This window comes from Crinia signifera, chromosome 8 (assembly GCF_055691185.1).
Source record: "Crinia signifera chromosome 8, ASM5569118v1, whole genome shotgun sequence".
Lineage (NCBI taxonomy): Eukaryota > Metazoa > Chordata > Amphibia > Anura > Myobatrachidae > Crinia > Crinia signifera.
This window is the reverse complement of record NC_139224.1, coordinates 82,962,006-82,979,830: the sequence shown is the minus strand read 5'-3', so window position 1 is coordinate 82,979,830 and position 17,825 is coordinate 82,962,006. Positions and strand designations below refer to the sequence as shown.

The following is a 17,825-nucleotide window of genomic DNA, read 5'->3' as shown; positions in this document are numbered from 1 at the left end:
CTCTCATATTTGTAATTTTCTGGGGCTGGGAAATGGCTTTCTAAAGTGAGAAAATAAAATACAGTATGCAGGAAAAGGCATGAAATTAGAAATGAAATACAACATGTTACTACAGTATATATAAGGCATCGCTACTGTTATATTATATTGTCATTTATCTGTTTTACTGCTGGACAGTTTCTTTTACAGTACACTATTTATATAATCATTTACCAAGCTCTCCAATCTCATCCAAGAGAAAGGAGAAGAAAGATTCAATATATTGTATAATATGGTCTTAGAGCCAATTTACACAACCATACAAAAAAAATGTATTTTATTAATATATGCTTTGTAAATTATACACATATGTTATGATGGGCAAACATTCCCATGTAAGTTATAAGCATCATCTAATGTAACTTAAGGTAAGATGTGTCATTGTAAACGTAGGATTTTCGCATTTTTCATTCTGGATTTTCTAAAATGCCTACTGTATATATGACAGAGATTCAACAAGTAAGGGAACAGGACCTCTCACCTGTGTAAAGTTCTATGTTTTGGATGAATTTCCCACCAGGGCAGAGCAGGCAGACCACTGCTTCCCCTCACAGCCATAAGACTTTGCCTTATATCTGTAATATTGTCCCAACAGCAGTTGTAATATGGCGGGGCTGTCAGAGACATTGTCATAGGGGACATAGTGTGATCATAGGGGCCTAATTCAGACTTGATCGCATGAGAAATTTGTTCTCAAAATGGACGAAACTTGCACTGCAGGTGGGGAAATTGTAACATGCACAGAGAATTAGATTTGGGTGAGTTATTTTGTTTCTGTGCAGGGTAAATACTGGCTGCTTTATTTTTACATTGCAATTTAGATTTCAGTTTCACCATCCCCCGCACAAATCTAACTGGGCCTGTACATTACATTTGCCCCAACTGGTTTTTCCCATTTTGAGAACAAATTTGTCCGGCTTTCAATTCTGAATAAGGCACGTCGTTCTGTACCTAAAAGGGACAGTATGACTGATATAAGGTGCAGTCTAATGGCTGTGAGGGAAGTAGTGGTCTACCTGCTATGGCCTGGTGTGATATTAAAATAGAGAACATGTGAGAGGTCTTGCTACCTTACTATTGGGCCACCCTCATGGTTTTATTATCAACAAATTCACACATACGTTACAAGTCTTTAACCCTTTAAGTGCCAAGGGAATTTGTCAAAATAGATGTGAAATTGCTAAGCAAGCAATTTTATTCATCATAATGACCTGTAATGTTTACCTTATACACAGGAAATATAAACTGTTTTTTACACAACATGTTTTATTTGAATTTATATAACAAATGTGAGCGATGCTGGCATCTCACAGAGATGTTGGCACTCAAAGGGTTAAACTGTGTTTGTTGGAGGAAACATCTGAAAATTGCAGAACCAAAACAAAAGTGTAAATTACTGTCAGGAATTTGCCTTGTCTACTCTTTTTATGAAATAATTTTTAAATGCAAATTATTTTTAATGAACTCTATGGGTGAGATTTAATAGGATGAGAGATTCAGAAAGTGAGAGATTTGATAAGAAATCTCCAGTTTTTTTAAAGAAGCAATCATTTACACTGCAAAATCAAAATGGTTTTGCAGTGTAAATGATTGCCGCTTTAAAAAACTGGAGATTTCTTACCAAATCTCTCACTTTCTGAATCTTTCATCCTATTAAATCTCACCCAGTATCTCTTCTGAACATTGATGAGATCTATGTATTATGGGTGAAGACCAGAATGAATGAATGAATGAATGGATGCTGTATAGTATGTGAGTCTCATACTATAGGTACACCACCGATTTTCCGGCATCATCGGTTCCAGCACTGAGCCGGATTACAGATTTTGCCGGATTTTCGGTGGTGTACCCTGTATGCAGGGAGACCCGCCGCAGCTTGATTCCCCCCTCCCCAACCCCCCGCAGCTTGTATAATGATTACAAGCCTCCGCAGCACATCTCAGGCTCATCTAATCAGCACGGCGCCGCCCTTCCCCGCAGCGTTACTCTCCCCTTCCGCACTCCAATACACTCCCACTTCCCTTCTAAGCCCTCCTGCTGCTTCTGCTGGCGTCCTAAGCCCTCCCACAAATTTTTTTACAGACAAAACACATTAACTCCTACCTTCCCCCTGGCACCCGATGTGTCCGGATTAAAAGAGGTTCCGGACCATCGGTTTCCGGAAAATCGGGGTTGTACCTGTATTTGGGAATTGCCTAAAGGTGCCCATACACGGTGCGATTGCACCGTGCAATGCGATGCGCACTCCCGCGAGCATCTCATCGCACAGTACATACTTTCTGTACTGCCATCAGATCGCATCACATCGCACACAAATCGCATCCGATGCAATGAGAGATAGTTCAATACGCACTGGAAAAATCTCACTGTGTATGGGTACCTTTACTGTAGGATCTATAATTATTTGCTATGTATGCTTCAGTCCAGAGCTAGTTGGTATTGTTCTCATACTCCTGTGCGTGCAGCTTCACATAGGTGCACTTTTTATTTAGTTTTTGTTGTCAATAAAAAGGAAAGCAGTCACCTGATCAACATAACTGAGAAAAAAAAAGGGTACATGTCACTGAGGACAGGGCCAGATTAATAATGGGGTGGATGGAGCTGGAGCTCCAGGCCTCCAGATTAAAATAGGCCCACCATCATGACAGCATGATGATCACCAGATACCATCTGGCCACATGGTCGGCCATAAATCCTAAGTATTAAAATTGCATTCCTATTTTACACATAATTATTACATTTTTGTGTATTTTTATATATTTAGGCAGACACTGGGGCATGGGTCCTGCATGCCTACATGGCACTGGCCCCACCTCCTCCACTTCTCATAATAAGCCCTTGAATATTTTTTTCATGAGGCCCTTAACCCGGCCCTGACTGAGGAAAGCACTGAGAGGAAGGGTGGTAAGGTGACTCGGAATGGGATCATTGGGTACACAAGGACTAGGTCTACAAGCATTCAGTCGACACCACTAGGTCAACATCCATTAAGGTTGACATGCAGGAAGGCCGACATGGGTTAGGTCAAAAAGGTCATTGGGTCGACATGGGGTTTTTCACTGTTTTCTGACCCGAATGTCAACACACTCAACGTAGCACCGCGTCCCCTCGCATAGCTCGCTGTGCTCTCCATGCTTCGGGCACTATTTTATTCTCCCACCACGCCCTAGTGGATGGTAGGGCATGAAATACCGCCTGTCATCACATATCGGCGCAAAAAACAGTAAAAAACTCCATGTTGACCTTATGACCCTGTTAACCTTCAGTCATGTCGACCTTAATGCATTTCAACCTAATGCTTGGTGACCCAGTGACCGTATCCCGGTGACTCTCAGGGCTGGTAATGCTGAATGTACTGATGGAAATTGGCTGTGGGAAAACGTGCCCATACTGTATTTTACTGATGGAGAATATATTTAATGCAGAGAACTCATGCAAAGGACGATGCCATGAGGGCTTTATAAGAGGACAGGCATGCGATTGTGACCCGGGCTGCAAAGACTTTGGGAAGTGCTGTCCAGACTATGAAACGGCTTGTGCAAGTAAGTAGCATTATACTGCTGTGTTTATATGGGAGCTATCGGTGACTACCTTCTGTGCATGAAGTCATCAATGACGGCAATGAAAAGCATTATCCATGTTTACTCTAATAAAGGAGCTTGGAAATAATATTTTTAGTTCTGGTTATGTACTAAATATAAAGCCTAACCATATACAATAGTTTTATAATAGAGTACTATCCTTTATTTGATATCTCACTGTCAGTGTACTTCTAAAGTTTAAATGTTTTGATTTATTATTTATTTTATAGCATTGACATTTCAGGCTAGGTTTCAGAATTTGACTTTAATATTTAATATTTCTTTGCGCCAAAGAACCAACTCCACGACAGCCATCTACACGATCACCGGAGACTGAGACTCCCAAACCTGAACCGAGAGATAAGTCTCCGGAACCCACTAAAAAGCCAGAGGATGAAGTACCAAAAGGTAGAGGCAAATATATACAATTATTACACCATATTTAGCAAATAACCCCACACATGCCACGTTTCCAGGTCACCCACAGGTACAAGGTGCCTGGTGCACAGGTGTGTATCAACTGTCATTTCTTTTAAATTCACAGGTGACTTTATAAAATGGGACTAGTTTGAGTACAGTACCTGTGAGTTATATGATAGCCATAGCTTACCTATTTATTGACTTTTGACTATTAATTATTCTGGCTTATAAAAAGCCCATAACATAAATGCTGCAATACTGCATATACTAACATTGAGGACTTAGGGTGGGTCGTGGGGGGGGTGTATTTAGTATGGGCTAGTATAATTTTTTTTATGGCGCAAGCAGTGGTGGTGACTAAGGAATCACCAGTCAGTACAACATCATGCATGTAATCAGACAGATGACCACCAATAGAAATTGCTACATTTCCTTTTGTGTGTGAAAAATCAGGTGCTTGGGGGAAATTTGTTAAGATTGGAGTTCTGTTTCACATGGCATGTTACTATGGGAAATCAATCAGAATCAACTTCTTATTTATTTAGAACCTTCTAGAAGATAATAGGGTACTCTTTACTTAGAAGGGCGGCCATCTCGGGCATTGAATGCACTAAAAAATCAGGTGTGATGCGACAGACGAGATGCCCGAGATTTCCCATAGGGAACAATGTTAAATGTCTCAATTGACCCGATTTTCCTGTTCAATGCCTCAATTGACCCAATTTTTCCATAGGAAACAATGTTAAATGGGCCACAGAGGCCAAATAGGCACCCTGAAGTGAATAATGGCCACCCGAATTGTTAACGCCACCCCACGATCAACGTCAACCCGAAGCGTGGCGAGCGCAGCGAGCCCGCGAGGGGCGGCGGTACGCGTCCTACGACCTTTTCATACCCCCACTATCCACGTCGGCGTGGAGTTGAGAATAGAAAGTGTGGCGAGCGCAGCGAGCGCAGCGAGCCCCGCGAGGGGACGCGGATACCTTCACAGGTATCCGCGTCCCCTCGCGGGCTTCACAGCTGTCCGCGTATGCTCGCCACGCTTCGGGCTCAGTGGCTCGCTGCGCTCGCCACACTTTCTATTCTCAACTCCACGCCGACGTGGATAGTGGGGGTATGAAAAGGTCGTAGGACGCGTACCGCCGCCGCTCGCCACGCATCGGGTTGACGTTGATCGTGGGGTGGCGTTAACAATTCGGGTGGCCATTATACACTTCAGGGTGCCTATTTGGCCTCTGTGGCCCATTTAACATTGTTTCCTATGGAAAAATCGGGTCAATTGAGGCATTGAACAGGAAAATTGGGTCAATTGAGACATTTAACATTGTTCCCTATGGGAAATCTCGGGCATCTCGTCGGTTGATCGCACCCGATTTTTTAGTGCATTCAATGCCCGAGATTTTTTACTAACGATGCCCACGATCAAAATCGTGGGCGCCCTTCTAAGTAAAGAGTACCGATAATAGATAGTATCTGATTGGTTGCCCATAGCAACCTTTCATCTGAACTCCCATATTAGTATATTTCCCACTTAGAGCCTTCTATAAAAGTACTAAAGACTTCTCTCTGACTTCTTATCAGTAGAATTTGGTTTGCACTGTCTATAAAACACTAAAACAGTGGAGAAACACTGAGCTCTTCACTCTTTTGTTTCAAACATATTGAATGTGCCCTCGGCATAGCTTACAATAGTAATTGCGCACTTCTGCAATTAAAAGACACACATTTTGCAAAACTATTATTGAGAAAAATCAATGGTGGTGTGTTGAAAGATGCCAGCCAGTCGGAGGGAAAAGCAAGTAAGAGACTGATCACTTCCTGCTTTCTCCCCACCCGGTCACTGTGTACATGCATTTAGCAAGCACATGACTAGTACAGATCCAAAGCAAATCTAAAAGAGGACATCTCACTATTGGTAAGTCTCGGTCTTCCCATGGTCTGCCCCCGTATTAGAAATCATAACACTATAATAACAAATAAAAGGTAATTTTCTCAATTATTTCAAAATATATCTACATACTGTAGGATCTCTCTCTGGTGGAAATGGGTGTTCAACTGGAGGGAAAACTTAGTGCTATCTAGTGTATGCAGGGATTAACTACTCTCTTCAAATAATTACATTTTAAAATGTTTTTAATGCTTATTATTATTCTATTATTGTATTTATTAGTCAAAAGGTTGACATGGTTTTGCAGGTTTTTTTGTCCCGAATGTCGACATAGTCAACATGGACACCGTAAAAGTGTACCACGTCCCCTCGCATGACTCGCCATGCTTCAGGCACACTATTCTATTCTTTCTCCATGCCCTAGTGGATGGTGGGGCATTAAATACCACCTGCCTGCCCATGTGGACCTTTTGACAGTAGACCTAGCCATTGTTGACCGAATGCTTGTGTTGACCTTCCAAACATGTCGACCTTAGGCATTTTGACCTATTTTATGTGTCGACCTAAGCCATGTTGCTTTTCAGTGGTTGACCCAATACATGTTGACCTTATATTTGTCGACCTAATGAGCGTATACCATTCAGCCTTGCCACTAGTATTGTCCAGTATTGATAAAGTGGCAATTGAAAATCATAATTGTAGCTGCCTGCTGCAACATGCTCCAATTCAAATGATTCTGGGTAATTTAAAAGATATTAAAATCCCTGCAGAAATTAAGCATTCAAAAATCTGGATTACATTGTGCTGTATAGTATGTGTAATCTGCAATAACACATGCTACTTAGTGGAAAGTACATTTTGTTAGTGCTCTAAATCATACTTCCCTACCTGACCCTCTCCATGAGGGAGAAAATGCTCTGTTCTTGGACCTCCCTGGTAATGTATGACTGCCATCACCTGTGGTGAAACACATTTCTTACCAATTAACCAGTTCAACAGGTTTACTAATAAGAACGGTGTTTCACCACAATCATACATTACCAGGAAGTCCAGGAACAGAGCATTTTTTCCCTCATGGAGAGGATCAGGTAGGCAAGTATGGTTCAACAACAGCTGGAGGGCCGAAGGTTCCCCATCCATGGATAAGTGCAGCGATGGGGAACCTTTGGCCCTCCAGCTGTTGTTCAACTATGCATCCCAGCATGCCCTGCAAAAAGTTTTAACATAGCCAAATAGCAAAACTATAGCCGGGCATGCTGGGATGTGTAATTCAACAACAGCTGGAGGACCAAAGGTTCCCCATCCCTGGATTAGTGGTTCTCAAACTCGGTCCTCAGGATCCCACAGAGTTCACGTTTTCCAGGTCACCCGACAGGTGCACTCATTACTTACTAACACATTTTAAAAGATCCACAGGTGGAGCTAACTGTTTCACTTGTGAGGACTGACTTTGAGAACCTATGGATTAGAGGAACTTAAACTGTATTTTAACACTCAAAGTAAGTAAGGCAAAATGGAAAATAAAGAATTTAACATAGGCTATGGTTGAGGGAAGTCAAAGGGTACAAATACGGGACAGTCCATGTAGCGGGCTGGAGCAGCTGAACAAGTAAATGGTGAGCACGGAATAGTATACCAAAGCTGTATCGCGAAATCTGTACATGCTTCATTTTAAAAATTGCAATTAGGATCCAGATTTAGGGCAAATAAAAACGCTCAAATTGACACCTGGCCTCATGAATCCTGTAGCCATTGAAGAATGTGCCAATAGGTTGATTTGGAAATCTTAAATATCTGTTCCTACGATTGTTCATCAAACCTATAAATGTATAAACCCCATATTTTATCAGGTAAGGTTAATTGCTCTTTTACAGAATCATTTTAAAACTGAAGTGAAATTTTGGTTAGTTGGTACTGCATAGTAATTGGTAATGGGCGCTAATGTTGTAAGCGGTAAGTGTTCTACTTTGCCTTTCACAAGAAATTACGCCGTTTCAGAGCAGCAATGCGTTTTGTGCTCGGTCCTTTCGTCCAAACCCACGACACACAGTAGGGTGTCAGGCTGCTAAATCTTGGAAGTAGAGCTCTACAGATACCACTGCAAAAAAACTACTGGCTGCAGTTGTCATGTAAAACGCGAGGGTGACTCCCATGTATGACTGTACCGCTCGCTAGTTATGGCTCTGGAGTACATACATCTTTGCAATTCATTTATCTTGCATCGGCTTTAATGCTGGGGAAGAACTTTCAAACTTTCAGTATGATATGGTGGAGGCATGATAGCATATGTGTGTACCAGGGGCTCTTACATTTTGCAGAATGTTCTAACATCCGCAACCCGTTTTTCACCCCCCTCCGCCGGCTACCACATAGATTCTAACAGTGGCGTAACTATAAATTTTGCTTCCCCCTGCCAAAAAGTTTGTGGTGCCCCTCCCCAAAGTCTACTCTCCAGCGTGTTTCCCCAGTGTGTGATGTGATGACGTCACACGCATAACGGAGAAGCTGAAGCAGGAGGGAGGAAGAGAGACCAGCAGGCACTGCTGCTTCCCTTGGCTCTGATGCATCCCAGGCCACCCTAGCACGCCCATCCGCCTGCCCATCTTGTTGTACACAGTAGCCAATAGCTGACTCTGTGTACAGTCAATTGAATCAGTGGGGGGGATTTGTCATCTCTGCCATGGCTGCACCAGCGCTGTGGCTGACTCGCCTCCAGTGCTCAGTCAGTTGGCAGCGGCAGGCAGCAGCATGTCGGTGCGTCGAGCGGGTGCTGGCACCCACACAGACCCCACTGCTGCTTGCTCCACCAAGCGGCTGCTGGGGCTGCCTTACAGTAGTTACGCCACTGGATACTAATCGCATATGCAACATATACAATGTGGCGTTGTCCCTGGACTTCCTGGTATGAGACCCGAGAGTCCCTCTGCGCTTGTGCAGAGTGATGGCGCCGGCCACATGGCATGCTGGGAGGGATCTGTGATGGATCCCTCACACAGTGCTGTGGCGAGAAGCCCATAGGTTTCTACAGGTTATCGCCAGCAAAAGCTGGCGATTTCCTATGCGTGCAGGCTTTAGAGCATATGCAAATGCAGTAAAAACCCTGATACCTGAGTTTTTACTGCATTTTCTCTTTCAAGCATCTCCCCCATTAGCACCTTATGAATACTCTTAATATTACAATTAATTTGCGAATAGATTTACACTTTTACCATCACTTTAAATAATTAATTAAATTAATAAAAAAAATATTTCAATCATATTATTTATATATACGATCTTGTTCATCATGTTGATGCAGATGATATTCAGAGAGATGAAGCCGTACCAGACAAAGCACCTGATATTCCCATAAATAAGGGTAAGATTCTGGAAATGGCTTTATTTTGGGAGGCTGCTCCTAGTGAGATGTTCATAGAACATCTGCAAAATAAAGCTAAGAGCATAATATAGGATATAAACTATTAAGTTTCTCAGTCTCCCAAGCATTGGTATAACCAGTTCATGACAAACCTATATATAATATGACGTGCATTTAATAGAAATATTTATTATTATTTATTTATTAACAGTTTCTAGGGTTAATTTGTTGGGAACCAATTAACCTACCAGTATATTTTTGGATTGTGGGAGGAAACCAGAGGAAACCCACGCAAGTACGGGGAGAATATACAAACTCCACACAGTCAGGGCCATGGTGGGAATCGAACCCATGACCTCAGTGCTGTGAGGCAGTAATGCTAACCATTACACCAAATAGACATATATGTAATGATCAATTTTATGACTGTACCATCACTACAGTTAGATTATATACTGTATATAAAAAAGAAATGTATAATGTTGACGTCTTCCTAGCCCTTGTGCATTATGTTTCTAGGTGCTGTAATGACATTATGCTGTATGTACTGTAAAGAAGAGTCAGACTGATTTATTTAAATGTGAAAAATTACAAACACGTGTTATGATTCTAAAACCTTTCAGTTTACCATGAACATTTAAACAGCAGAATTTAGTGTTCACAAGGTCTCTGGTCTCCAGCAAAGTGTAGTACCAGCTTCATGATCATCCAGATCTCATCCTGCTACAGGGTATCCCATGCTGACCATGAAGCTTAACACCAGTCATGGTGGGGGTGTAGCAGGTAAGAGGGTAGTCAGCCCTCTAACGGTAAATTGCAATAGAAAAATGTATACTAGCGCAGGCTGACAAAATATATAAGAAACAGTTTATTCTAAACATACTGTATACAGTATATACAATATTGATACACACTAATAAAAATATAATGTATAAATAAAAGGAAAGGACTTGTATGACCACTGGATGGCAAATGAGTATATATCTCAGACTTGGACCTTTTCCAATAAGCTAGGCACTGTGAAATTGTTACCAGTTCCTGGATTAAAGCAGGCTTGATCCGATCCTGTTGTGCTTTAGGAACATGCTGTAGTCCCAAGGCAAGGGCACGAGATGTTTCTCAAGAGGAGCCAAAGTAAATCCAGAAATGCTGCACATCTTGGAGCGAGGTCCCATTGTACCGAACATTTTTTTAATGTAAATGTACAATAATATTGCTTGCGTGCAGTGTTCCTGTTAATGCCTGGTACAATAATTTTGAGTAGGGAAAGATCATGAAATTTATACCAGTGCTTTAAGTGTGCCAGTACACAATTATCTGGTATGTGGCCAACAGTGATTGGGTAGCCCAAATATTCTTAAGGCCTGTAGCCAAATCACTCCCTCTCCCTTCCAAGACAGAACATCTGCTGCCACATGGTAACCCCACATACAGACACATGGAAATCTTTGCTGATGGCACACCCACTCCCCCTCCCTCCTGGGGTAGAGACCCTGGTGCATTGGATTGCCATGTGGTGTTAAGATGGCCCTGGGTAGACCAGCCTAGGATAATAATGTGATGAAGTGCAAAGAAATGTACTGAGGGGATGAGGAAGGTTATGAGGAGCAGAGGGTCAGATGTGCTAAGCTTTAAAAAGTGATAAAATGGAGAGAGAGATAAACAGCCAGCCAATCAGCTACTACCTGCCATGTCAGAGACTGTGTTTGAAAAATGTTAGACAGGAGCTGATTGGTTGGTTGTTTATCACTCTTCATTTTATCACTTTTGAAGCTTAGTACAACTAGTCCTGTGGAAGATATTGAGGGCTGAAGAAGTTAATGAGGGGGAGGAGGGTGATGACGGGCAGAGTAATGATAATGAGGGGTAAGGACAGTGATAAGGAACAAAGAGAGGTGAAGAGGTGCTAAGCAGTATGATGAGAGGCTGATGACGAGGTGCTAAGCAGTATGATGAGGGGCTGAGTACGATGTTGAGGGGCTGAGGTAGGTGCCCCCTTTTGAGTGGATACAACCCTTTTTTCCTACAGTGGACATTAAATCCCCTTAAATTTTCCAAACCTCCAATTCAAGATTCCCACTTCAACTTCTGATTTATACTGTAGTAAACTATCAATTACATTTTTGCTGGGCACTGATGGCCAATGAAAATAGGCTGATGTGTAAAAACAGAAGTCAGCATCTGATGGTATACACTAGCGTTCAAAAGTTTGGAGTCACGCAGACAATTTTGTGTGTTACATGAAAACTGATTTTTAATTATCAAATTAGTTGCAAAATTAATAGAACATATAGTCAAGATATTTGCAAGGTTCTAAATAATGATTTTTATTTGAAATAATAATTTTATCCTTCAAACATTGCTTTTATCAAAGAATGCTCCATTTGGAGCAATTACAGCATTACAGACCTTTTGGCTTTCTAGCTTTTAATTTGTTGAGGTAATCTGAAAAAATTTCACCCCACACTTCCTGAAGCACCTACCACAAGTTGGATTGGCTTGATGGGCACTTCTCTTCTTGCATACCATACGGTCAAGCTGCTCCCACAACAGCACAATGAGGTTGAGATCTGGTGACTGCGCTGGCCACTCCATTACAGACAGAATACCAGCTTCCTGCTTGTTCCCTAAATAATTCTTGCATAATTTGGAGGTGTGCTTTGGGTCATTGTCCTGTTGGAGGAGTAAATTGGATCCAATCAAGCACTGTCCACAGGGTATGGCATGGCGTTGTAAAATGGAGTGATAGGCTTCCTTATTCGAAATCCCTTTTACCTTGTACAAATCTCCCACTTTACCAGCACCAAAGCAGCCCCAGACCAACACATTACCTCCACCATGCTTGACAGATGGTGTCAGTCACTCTTCCAGCATCTTTTCACTTATTCTGCATCTCACAAATGTTCTTCAGTGTGATTCAAACACCTCAAACTTCGATTCGTCTGTCCATAACACTTTTTTCCAATCTTCATGTCTTTGGCCCTTATTCTGATTGACGCGGACTTTACCGCGTACTTACGGATCGCGTCTTTACGGCGTCTGCGCATGCGTGGAGAACGCTACGCGCATGTGCCACGCCTTGACTCGGTACCAGTTCGGGCAAATCCCGTCCAAAACTGTTCACCGCTATCAGTCGGGAAATAGGGGCGTATTATGGGCGTCATGCGGAATGACACATGGGCGTAGTTTCAAAGTGGGCAAAACGGGGCGGAAACATGGGCGGACACGGGGGAGTACACTTATGTTGGGGGGCGTACATTCGGAAACCACTCCGAATGCACGCGATCAAAAAGGGCAGAAATGTGCGGTGTCCACAAGTGTACTATTGCTTTGCGGACACCACTCGTTCATGCGGTAGGCGAACGTACGCCTAATGACTACAACCATTAACACCTGAACCCAATAGAATCTACTCCTTTACTCATTACTCACTAATAGGCCGCTTGTCAGTGCTTTAATTGAAACCATTGCTGCTTCAAGGAAACCTTAGTAATCCCCCACATATGCTGTACTTGTCCCACACTTAAAAACTGCTAACAATGGACATGACTGAATATTAATACTATCAATACACATGTGTATTAGACATGTATAATAATTGGGTCATGTGATGTATTGCAGAAGATACTTCATAGTGGGTTGTTTGGCGTAAATACTCCGCTTACGGGCGGTAGCACCGCTTGGCTCCCGTTCGGATGCGGTATTTCCGAGCATACTCTGTAATACTCTGTAATACCGTGCAGAATCGGAGTGTTTCTCCCGCACACGCATGGTTTGTATGTCGTCCGTAAACACGCCCTGTTCTTAAAGAGTGAGTCCGTCCGAATGCGGAGGACCCGTGGGCGTTTCTACGGACGATGGCCGCATGCGGCAAAACACCGTGGCGTGCGGACCGCTCCGTAAGAATGCGGGAATATCCGCACCAACCAGAATAAGGGCCTTTGTTCTTTTCTTCATATGGTACTTGTTTCCTAGCACGGCCACACCGATTTACATCGGGGTGGTCGTGTCGGAAAAATCGGGTCGATCGCATCGCATGCGATTTGGTCGCATGCGATGCGATCGACGCGACCGACCCGATTTTCGACCCGATTTTTTGATTGAATGAAATGTAAATCGGGTCCCTGGGACCCGATTTTACATTGGATTCAATGTAAAATATTCCCTAGACCCCCAAATTTAACGACGTAAACCCCACCCCACGATAGACGCCAACCCGAAGCGTGGCGAGCGCAGCGAGCCCGCGAGGGGCGGCGGTGCGCGTCCTCCGACCTTTTCATTCCCCTACTATCCACGTCGGCGTGGAGTTGAGAATAGAATAGTGTGGCGAGCGCAGCGAGCCACCGAGCCCGAAGCGTGGCGAGTGCAGCGAGCCCCGCGAGGGGACGCGTATACCTGTGAAGTTATACGCGTCCCCTCGCGGGGCTCGCTGCGTGCGCCACGCTTCGGGCTCGGTGGCTTGCTGCGCTCGCCACACTATTCTATTCTCAACTCCACGCCGTCGTGGATAGTAGGGGAATGAAAAGGTCGGAGGACGCGCACCGCCGCCGCTCGCCACGCTTCGGGTTGGCGTCTATCGTGGGGTGACGACGGGGACATCTATAATGTGAAATGGGTCATATTGGCCCATTTCACATTTTTTTAAAGGTGAGATGGACTTAATCAAGTCCATCTCATCTTGTGCCATTATAATGGCACAAGACCGACGCGATCCTCACGATTTCAATGTTAAAAAATATTTTAACATTGAAGCCTATGGGGAAATCGGGGGCATCGCGTTGGGACCAATGTTAATGGTCCCGACCGACGCGATGCCCCCGATTTTGTACCTTTGCCGGCAAAATGGACCTGATTTCAAAGGAAATCGGGTCCATCGTGTGGATCGTGTACCTTAACTTAAAGGTACACGATCCACAAGATTGTGGCCGTGCTAGGAAACAAGTACCCTTCATATTAATCTTTTCCTTTTATTGGCCATTCTCCAGCATCTTTTCACTTGTTCTGCATCTCACAAATGTTCTTCAGTGTGATTCAAACACCTCAAACTTCGATTTGTCTGTCCATAACACTTTTTTCCAATCTTCATGTCTTTGTTCTTTTCTTCATATTAATCTTTTCCTTTTATTGGCCAGTCTAAGATATGGCTTTTTCTTTAACACTCTGCCTAGAATGCAAGCATCCTGGAGTCACCTCTTCACTGTAGATGTTGACACTGGCATTTTGCGGATACCATTTAATGAAGCTGCCAGTTGAGGACCTGTGAGGTGCCTATTACTCAAACTAGAGACTCTAATGTACTTGTCTTCTTGTTCAGTTGTGAATTGGGGAATCTCACTTCTTTTTCTCCTCTGGTTCAAGCCTGCTGTTCTCTGAAGGGAGTAATACACACCATTGTAGGAAATGTTCAGTTTCTTGGCAATTTCTCGCATAGAATACCCTTCATTTCGAAGAACAAGAACAGACTGTAGTTTCACATAAAATGTATCTTTTCTGGCCATTTTGAGAGTATAATCGAACCCTCAAATGTGATGCTCCAGATACTCAACTAGCTCAAATGAAGGCCAGTTTTATAGCATCTCAAATGAGCAAACCCATTTTTAGCTGTACTAACATAATTACACAAGGGTTTTCAAATAATCCATTAGTCTTCTAATTCGATTATCAAACACAATGTACTATTAGAACACTGTAGTGATGGTTGCTGGAAATGGGCCTCTAGACACCTATGTAGATATTGCTTTAAAAACAGACGTTTGCAGCTAGTATAGTCATTTACCATTTACCACATTAACAATGTATTGAAGACCTTATTCTGGTTCATTCGTTCGCAAGTGAGTTCACACGCAGGGCATTTATTGCACAGTATGCATGCGTATCGTCTGCAGTGCACATGTGCAGGTTTTATCACCCGTACACGCTCGCACCCTTGGGAACAGAAATATGCCTGTGAAGGAGCACTACCAATGTAGACGTGATGTGGGTGTTTCTGTGGGCAGGGCCTGGAAAGTGGGAAAAAATGGACAGAAACTGGGGTGTATACAAGGGTGTTGCCCACAATTGCTGGGTGGTGGCTTTGCAGCACTGTGCGAACACTCACAGTGCTTGAGCTCAAAATCATTCGCAAGAACTCTCAGGCCTCGCAAATTACTAAAGATCTATAAAGGGTAATGTTGCAAATTAACTAGCTTAACAACTTAACAATTCTTCTGTTTGTGCAAGTTGCCATACACATTAGAGGTTAACCCTTTATTTTTTACTCAAGGTTTTTGATATCTGGTTGTTATTTTCCCAGTTAATCATAAAAAAAGCAAATTAGTCACTCTGCACTTGTGTGCTACTGCTGCTATAATGTTCCTTTACCTTGCTTGCTTACCATTTTTGCTTGTGCTAGCAGTTGATTTACAGCTGGGGGTATATTCTATTTTTGATATATTTTAGGTTAAATTTTGATTTAACCTATTCAATTAAAGTGCCTATTTTTCACGTAGGCAAAAAATTTGTCACAGACCAGAAATACGAGGATCGAGGATTCCACGTGTTTTCACCTATTTTTGGGAAAAATTGTGGGCATGGGTGCAGAATGACTAAAACATGGGTTAAAATACAATTGAATACTGAAGGGAAAAAAATGTGATTAATTGAATACTCCTATATAGCAAAGTGAGCACTTCAGGCCTATTTAAATATACAGTACAGATCCTGGTGAACCAGTGGCCAAAAAGGGTATGCTGACACCTTTATTCCTTTCTTAGTTCAGGTTCATGTAATTAATTGAAATTCATTACAATTCTTTACAAATTTTAATTACATTGATATGAAATCATCAATGTAAAAACATCTGCATTTGCTTATAGATCCTTCACTGGAAAGTTCACCATCTTTGCCACCAAAACAAAGTAGAAAGAGAAGCCCTAGGGGGCCGGAACAGAAGGAAAATAGCAATTCAATGTATCCAGAAGATGACACAGAAGGTACTTTTTGGCGATAATATTAAATGGTGTCCATATGTAATATACATATGTACCATTATAATATCACCAGTATCAGGGAACGTGACTCATTACATGGCATGGATGTTAGTGAGAAACATTGGTTTTGGATTGGATCTCTCTTTGCAACCTGGTGCTCCAAGGTAAGGTGATGTATTTGGGACCCAGGTATACTATAAACATAGTGCCTGATTCAGATCCGGAAGCATGTAGTGACATTATTCATATGTGCATTCACCCTTGATGAGTCTCCATGTGCTCTCACTTTTATCAGTGAAATGAGCATTTCTGGATTGTAACTGGGTGGCTACCTTGTGGACTCGTACATGAGATACATTTCGTTGGAGTTTTGAGTGAGTGTAGTCAGACTTCCATGCGATTCTGTGTGTCTAATCAGAGCCAGCCCCATACTGTAGATTATACCATTCATGTTAAAATCCAAATACCGTAGTGTGTACTGAACACTCTGTTCTTGTCCCTTGCAATTTCATCATGACTACAATGTCTCAAATTGAAATTCACTAGAACGCTTTTGCAGAATACATTTGCATTGATATGAAAACAACTATTTAAAAACAATTTATTATATCTGCATTTGCTTATAGACCCTTCAGTGGAAAGTACTTTACCAGCACTAAAAAAAACTATAAAAAGAAGCCCTAAAAGGCCAGAAAAGAAGAGATATAGGACAATAACATATCCAGAAGATGACAACGAAGGTACTTTTGTTGCGATGATATTTAATGGTCTCCATATGCAATATACATATGCTCCATTGTAATATCATCAGAACCAGGGCACTTGTCTTCATGTATTGCATTCATGTTTGCGGGCAATACTGACTCGTTACTGACTCTGTCATGGTTCTCTAAGCTTATCAGATAATGTAGTGATTACAGAGCAGAGGCAGAGCTGGATTAAGGTTTATAAAGGCCCCTGGGCAACTAATAAAACTTTGTTCATAAGATATGCAGGCTATGTTATTAAATAGTATAATGAGTAAATATTTATTCACAACACCACAAAAGGGTTAAACACGCTGCAGCCCGCAAAGGGCCAGATGTATTATAGCGCTGCTTATCGTGCCGCTATAACACTTTCTGCTTTGCCTCATTGCCGAAGCGTGGGAATGCAAACACCCCCCTCCGGTGATGTCTCTGAGGAAACAGAGTATCAACTCACACTAACGTGCTGTCTCCTTCCTCCTCCTCCCCCCCCCCCCCCCCTCTGTCCCTGTTGTGGAAATAGGGCTTCCCCACCCTAAAGCTGTCGAAGCGGATAGCGACAGGGGGCAGAACAGTATACAATAGCCCTGCATATCGGCCTGCTATCATTTAGATAGCAGTGACAACATGGACAGATTGCATATCTCCCCTGTCATTTAGCGCACACTGGCTCCTTCTTAGATGGGGGAGAGTTATTAGTGCACATAACGTGCGCTGATACCCCTTGTCCCCCATTGCACTCTTTCATACATCTGGCCCATTATACCACACATATAATAAGGTGTGATTTTCAGTAATTTTTGTGACAAAAAAAAAAACAGTTTC

At 42.6% G+C, this 17,825-nt stretch overlaps 1 protein-coding gene across 15 annotated transcripts in view; it reads left to right on the top strand.

Moving 5' to 3' along the window:
• PRG4 (proteoglycan 4) overlaps positions 1 to 17,825 on the top strand; it is a 120,821-nt gene that overhangs the window by 2,959 nt on the left and 100,037 nt on the right. For 12 of the 15 annotated variants that reach the window (XM_083156756.1, XM_083156762.1, XM_083156760.1 and 9 more), the window contains exons 3-6: positions 3,465 to 3,581; positions 3,915 to 4,028; positions 16,141 to 16,257; positions 16,881 to 16,994. In XM_083156756.1, the coding sequence (XP_083012882.1) occupies positions 3,465 to 3,581; positions 3,915 to 4,028; positions 16,141 to 16,257; positions 16,881 to 16,994 (462 nt within the window). The remainder of the gene's footprint in view (positions 1 to 3,464; positions 3,582 to 3,914; positions 4,029 to 16,140; positions 16,258 to 16,880; positions 16,995 to 17,825) is intronic. The other 3 variants (XM_083156765.1, XM_083156764.1, XM_083156757.1) reach the window with 2 other exon arrangements.